The sequence below is a fragment of the Triticum aestivum genome, chromosome 7B (genome assembly GCF_018294505.1).
Source record: "Triticum aestivum cultivar Chinese Spring chromosome 7B, IWGSC CS RefSeq v2.1, whole genome shotgun sequence".
Taxonomy (NCBI): Eukaryota; Viridiplantae; Streptophyta; class Magnoliopsida; order Poales; family Poaceae; genus Triticum; species Triticum aestivum.
In genome coordinates this window covers 30982364-30989429 of record NC_057813.1, presented here as the reverse complement: position 1 = coordinate 30989429, position 7066 = coordinate 30982364, and the positions used below count along the sequence as shown (strand labels likewise).

Genomic DNA, 7066 nt, shown 5'->3' with positions numbered 1-7066 from the left:
GATGTCTCGCTAATGTGGGTTATTTTCTAGCGGGAAGGACATTTACACTCAATGACGAGGCTCACGAGAATGAAACGAACTCCACAAAACAAATAACAATGGAGGCTAAAAAATATGAAGTGGATCTGAGATCAAAAGTCTTTATGAGGGATTATGAATGAAGTGCCTTCTTTTTCGAGTCCTCTTATGCTGTACAGCGGTAGTATATGAGCTCATGCACAAACTCACTACACACACACACACACACACACACACACCATTGACACTAACACACAAGCTAGACCCTAACTATACACACGAAATCGCTCTGTGGCACATCCGCATGGGATGAGTGGGGACCCGACGAGGACTTGAGCAAAAACAACATGAAGTTTATGACGATGCCACGACGTCGCAGGTGGAGGGAAGCATGATGGAGTGATGGTTGACAGTTCGGATGTGGGGGGGTGGGGGGGGGTTGCTCGCGCGAGAAGTCGGGGGACAGAGCGTCAACTGAGGTTGTGACAGCACAACACTGGGCGAAGTGGAGGGTGGGGTGACGAGGCGCAGGGAGCACCACCCCGCATGGGGGGTGGGAGCGGGTGGTTCGACCGAAGCAGACAAGGGCAGGAACCGGAGGAAGAAAAAATCGTGTGGGCATGAAGAAAAAAGATGAACCGTTTTTTTAAAGGAAAGATGAAGTGGGTTATTTAGACGATGAAGAAGGCGACGACGTTCACACACCATTTCAGCACGACACTCCATCACACACCGTCCATTCAAGACGCCAATGTACAGAAAGTTGTTGGATTTGACATCGGCTCGGGATCGTGCATGCAAATGTCGTCCGTAAAGTAGTTTCGTATGAACATACGAACGTTTTCGGTCACATGATGAATGGGTACTCCTAAACACAAATTATTTTTCTTATTTTTATTTTTTTTAAACATATACAGGCACTCGGCTGGCTTGATTCTATTTTCACGCCAATGCGAAATGATTTTGGCGCGAAAAATAGGCGCGCGCCTAATGCGAAACGATTTTGGCGCCATATCAGCAAACATCTTGGCGCCGAACGTCGCAAGAAAGCAGAAATCCCCTCCCTCGCAAGACAGAGCGGATCAGAGCAGTTCAGCGATCCACCAATCTCGTCAGAGAGAAATGGAGCCATGGGGGAGAAGCGATGGGTCCAGCGCCAAGAAGCCCATGGCTCAGCCCATGGCCGCCCTCGGCGCCGAACTCCTCGGGAAGATACTCCGCCGCCTCCCCGACATGGCGTCGCTCGCCAGCGCCGCCCGCGTCTGCAACCGCTGGGGCCGCGTGGCCTCCAACCCCGCCGTCTTCCGCCGCTTCGGCTCCCTCCGCAGGCCCCCGCACCGATCGCGGCCGCGAGACGTTCCCCCTCTACTGCTCTGATATCTGCTTCATCAAGGCCCCCTCGCGCAACAACCCCGAGCTGGCCTCCGCCGCGGCGGACGGCGACTTCTACTTCATGCACCACCCCGAGGTCGACGACGATGAGGAGTGGCGCCTCCGTGGCTGCAACGGCGGCTTCCTCCTCTTCTCTCTCGGCCGCTACAGCACGGACCTCGCGGTGTACGACCCTCTCGACCGGACCGCCGTCTTCTTCAAGCCGCCCCACGACTTCCGCCCGTTCCGCTACGCCATCGTCGCCGACGAGGCCGACGCCTCGTTCCAGGTCATCACCATACAGCCCGATCCCTGGGGCAACGAGGCCTCAGTCGTCTTCTCCTCCCGCACCCGCAGCTGGGTCAAGAATGGCTCGCTGCGCTACAGATTTGCCTGGCCCTACACCGACGGCATTGCCGCCGGGCGGTTCGCTTACTGGCGGTCCGATGGTTATTATTGCGGAGCGAAAGAGGAGATATTGGTGGTTGTGGTCGTACATAACCGTGCCGGTCCCTGTCGGCGAATCCTACTGCGTGGCGCACATGGCGGAGCACGGCGGGCTGTGCTTCGTGTCCAGCAAGGAGCAATGCGTGCTGCTCTGGGTCCGTGACGCCAATGGTGGATGGGTGGTCAAGCAGGAGGTCTCGCTGCTGACTCAGTTTCCCTCCCTGAGAAGGCTTCGTCGTGACCAATGGATGAAGAGGGTGCGCATCCTGGCAATGAAAGCTGGCTATGTCTACATGGAGTTCTGGTCCATAAGGAAGACTGACTCCTATTTTCTTGTGCTCAATCTCAACACCGTCAAGCTGGAAATATTTCTCAACAATGGGCTCAACAATGAGGGTAAGCCTTACAGAGGCCCTGCTTTTCCGTTCTTTCTGCGGATGGCACCTCTGCCTGCCGCAGATGATGACGAGAAGCTTCAAGATGCTTGATAACATGGACTAGGTATTATAAACAGTTTGCAATACCAGAACTCACAATCTTGTGTGCAATTTGTTTCTTTAATTGTGACTTGTTTATTTTAGTGAATGTACCCTTGTTTTCAGATAATTTTTCTAGAAATCACCATCACTTGTAGAAGTAGTAGTTGATTTGTTTTCAGAAGCTGTCGAATTAATTGTATCTTATTTTTTTTCAAGTGGTAATCTATCTTGTTTATTAGGCTATTGATATTTGATTGAAAATTTAAGAAGGCCCTATTTAATTGTTTATTTAATGGTATTTTTTTCTCAGACATTGCAAACATATCATTAGAGTTAAACTTGTGAGTTCATGTGTGCTAAGTGAAAACTGATTACTTGATATTACCATGTTGCAAATAACTGAATTTCTTGCTTGTTTGCTATTTCTTTTGTCACTTCAGACTTCACTTTATAGTCTGTGGTTAGCAGCTGAATTCGTTGTGGATAAACACACTACAATTGAGTTGGTTTTCAGGAACACATCAAGGCTTAGTATCGGGTCATAATTTGCATCCTTGACTTGTATGCTTAACTTACTATCTTTTCGTCAGTTATCTCAATAAAAATGACAAACTTAAATTCCATAATTGTTCTTTACCGAATCATTTTGCAAAATGCTCTGAGTATTCGATTACTTTGGAATGCATGAATCACAATCAAATTGTCAGCCATCTCCCCCATTTCCAAGTATCTAGTAGTCATAAAAATGATGCATTTTGTATCAACTGACCTCAAGGTGACCATGACTGTTATAGTTTGTTTTTCGACAAAGAACTGTTATAGTTTGTGGTTGGATGGTTTATATAGTTATCTACATTTGATGCATACTCTATAAAACGATCACCATGTGTGCTCTGTAAGGAATAAGTCTAGGTCTTTGGATTTCAGGTCAAGTTGCTAGAAGTAACTTAATTTGGAGCATGAGGGCATCATCCACTCATCCTGTCGAAATGGAACTGCAGCAGCAGATTGGCACATGTTTTCTGTTTGTCATGGGAATGGAGGCATGCAACTATTATGCAAGCCATGTATGGTTTATTTTGAAAATGGCTTGAATGTAATCTGAACTTGGTCCTTTCAGTTGTGAGACCTGTTTGATGTTAGTTAAATGTAACTTCAACTTAGATGGTTTAATTTAATTCTGTTTGTGTACTTGTGTTTCATATTAATTAGACCAGCATGACATCATAATTCAGTTGGGTAAGAGAGCTCTACATATTTTATACTAGTCTACTATTTTTACCGAAATGCTAATACTAATATAGTACAGTAGCACCATGGGATTACTAATTCAAAAGTGTGGAATATATGTGTGGTAATTCAAGTTGCACGTGAGAGCATGGTCCTAGGGTACAAAAGGAAATTCATATGTAAAATGCTTATGAAAATTCACACTTGATGTGTGTAACACATGGAACAAATTTGAATGTCAATGTGCGTGCGCCAGTGATTTTTACATTGTAAATCTATTCTTATATATCCTCTTTTAGAGTTAATCTATTATTCCTTTTTCTCTTTTTCAGTGGTTATACCTATCCTCTGTTTGTGTGCTCAACAGAGATATTTTGCGGCATGCCAAATTATGTGTCCCAAATGTCATGTCTATTGCAGTAAATATGTAATTTTACCTAACTCTGAAAAAATAACACATTATCTGATCGTCATATAAAGCTATCTTCAACTTATATGGACACCCCGATCACAAATGCTAGTACAACTGGAATGCGTTGTAGCTAGTACTCCATCCGTAAAGAAAATATAAAAGCATTTAGATCACTACTTTAATGATCTAAATGCTCTATATTTCTTTACAGAGGGAGTATGTGTTAAAAAAATATAATAAAGCAACAAACAATCACATAATGCATAATTTAGTGGAATAAGTATACAGCAATTTCTTAATAAACACATATAACCAGCATACATTTAGTTCACTTGTTACCCCCAAAATATCTTACATCCAACAGCCACAAAATACCTCTTGCACTGTTGGAAATTAACAAGTAGAAATACTTGTCTAATGTTGAAGCAATTGCTGCAAGGTTCACAAGCTGAAGTAAACCAAACTAAACTAGATCATATATACTATTAGCATAAGAAGGTCATTAGATCACTAAGCTTCATGGAATCATTTAGGAGGTGATCTTGTCTATGCGAATGTGGAGAGACACCGTCCTGGAGGGCCCAGCCCCAGCCAGTAGCTTGGACGGCACCGTCAAGAACGTCAGATCCTCGATGTCGACGGCGCCGGGCTCCTTGCTGCTCGTCACCTCGATGTCCGCACTGACGGTGTCGGCTCTGCCATTGGCCGCTGCCTGTGGTCCGTTCACCCATACCTTGGCCGCGTAGAGCGGCAATTGGGACGCCCCCGCCCTGATGCACACCACCGACACGGTGAGGGGCGTGGCTAGGAAACATATCCATCTTTGATAAACGAGCTAGTCAAGTAGAGGCATACTAGTGACACTATGTTTGTCTATGTATTTACACATGTATTATGTTTCCGGTTAATACAATTCTAGCATGAATAATAAACATTTATCATGATATAAGGAAATAAATAATAACTTTATTATTGCCTCTAGGGCATATTTTCTTCAGTCTCCCACTTGCACTAGAGTCAATAATCTAGTTCACATCACCATGTGATTTAACACCAATATTCATATTTGTATATGATTAACACCCATAGTTCACATCGTCGTGTGACCAACATCCAAAGGGTTTACTAGAGTCAATAATCTAGTTCACATCGCTATGCGATTAACACCCAAAGAGTACTAAGGTGTGATCATGTTTTGCTCATGAGAGAAGCTTAGTCAATGGGTCTGTCACATTCAGAGCCGTATGTTTTTTGCAAATATTCTATGTCTTCAATGCTCTGCACGAAGCTACTCTAGCTAATTGCTCCCACTTTCAATATGTATCCAGATTGAGACTTAGAGTCATCTGGATCAGTGTAAAAGTTTGCATCGGTGTAACTTTTACGACGAACTCTTTTATCACCTCCATAATCGAGAAACATCTCCTTATTCCACTAAGGATAATTTTGACCAATGTCCAGTGATCTACTCTTAGATTACTATTGTACTCCCTTACCAAACCAGGGCAGAGTATACAATAGGTCTGGTCCATAGAATGGCATACTTTTATAGAACCTATGACTGATGCATAGGGAATGGCTTTCATTCTCTTTCTATTTTCTGCCGTGGTCGGAATTTGAGTCTTACTCAATTTCATACCTTTAAAACACAGGCAAGAACTCTTTCTTTGACTATTCCATTTTGAACTATTTCAAAATCTTGACAAGGTATGTACTTATTGAAAAACTTATCAAGCGTCTTGATCTATCTCAATAGATCTTGATGCTCAATATGTAAGTAGCTTTACTGAGGTCTTTTCTTTTTAAAGAACTCCTTTCAAATACTCCTTTATGCTTTCTAGAAAAATTCTACATCATTTCTGATCAACAATATGTTACTCACATATATTTATCAGAAAGGCGGTAGTGCTCCCACTCACTTTATTGTAAATACAGGCTTCACCGCAAGTCTGTATAAAACTATATGCTTTGATCAACTTATCAAAGCGTATATTCCAACTCTGAGATGCTTGCACCAGTCCATAGATGGATCGCTGGAGCTTGCACATTTTGTTAGCATCTTTAGGATTGACAAAACCTTCTGGTTGCATCATATGCAACTCTTCTTTAATAAATTCATTAAGGAATGCAATTTTGACATCCATTTGCCAGATTTCATAAAATGTGGCAATTGCTAACATGATTGGGACAGACTTAAGCATCGTTACGAGTGAGAAAATCTCATCGTATTCAACACCTTGAACTTGTCGAAAACCCTTTTTGCGACAAGTCGAGCTTTGTAGATAGTAACACTACTATCAGTGTCCGTCTTCCTCTTGAAGATCCATTTACTTTCTATGGCTTTCTGATCATTGGGCAAGTCAACCAAAGTCCACACTTTGTTCTCATACATGGATCCCATCTCAGATTTCATGGCCTCAAGCCATTTCGCGGAAACTGGGCTCATCATCGCTTCCTCATAGTTCGTAGGTTCATCATGGTCTAGTAACATGACTTTCAGAACATGATTACCGTACCACTCTGGTGCGGATCTTACTCTGGAAGACCTACGAGGTTTGGTAGCAACTTGATCTGAAGTTTCATGATCATCATCATTAACTTCCTCACTAATTGGTATAGGAATCAATGGAACTGATTTCTGTGATGAACTACTTTCCAATAAGGGAGAAGGTACAATTACCTCATCAAGTTCTACTTTCCTCCCACTCACTTCTTTCGAGAGAAACTCCTTCTCTAGAAATGATCCATCTTAGCAACGAATAACTTGCCTTCGGATCTGTGATAGAAGGTGTACCCAATAGTTACCCATCTGATCACAAATACTTCTCGAATACGCATAGAGCGTATCATTTCATTGATAGGGAGAAGAGTTTACATGCGCTTGGTTGAGCTACACACTCGTGGCTAGACCTACGCGAACTTATATGATCACAAATACTAGTACAACTGAAATGTGTTGTAGCTAGTACTTCCTCTGTAAAGAAAATACAAGAGCATTTAGATCATTACTTTAGTGATCTAAACGATCTATATTTGTTTACAGAGGGAGTATATGTTATAAAAGTATAATAAAGCAAGGAACCGTCACATAATGCATAACTTAGTGGGA

The 7066-nt window shown here is 43.0% G+C and overlaps 1 protein-coding gene across 1 annotated transcript; it reads left to right on the top strand.

The window, feature by feature from the left end:
• The first annotated feature begins 1113 nt into the window (after positions 1–1113).
• Positions 1114–3351, top strand: LOC123163150 (uncharacterized). The gene is made up of 2 exons (XM_044580910.1): positions 1114–2337; positions 3243–3351. Exon 1 carries the CDS (start codon positions 1163–1165, stop codon positions 1997–1999), a length of 837 nt encoding a protein of 278 aa, XP_044436845.1. The 5' UTR covers positions 1114–1162; the 3' UTR covers positions 2000–2337; positions 3243–3351.
• The last annotated feature ends 3715 nt before the right edge of the window (positions 3352–7066 follow it).

Coding starts and splice junctions, on each gene's coding strand:
- LOC123163150 (XM_044580910.1), top strand. CDS start 1,163: ATGGGTCCAGCGCCAAGAAGCCCATGGCTCAGCCCATGGCCGCCCTCG.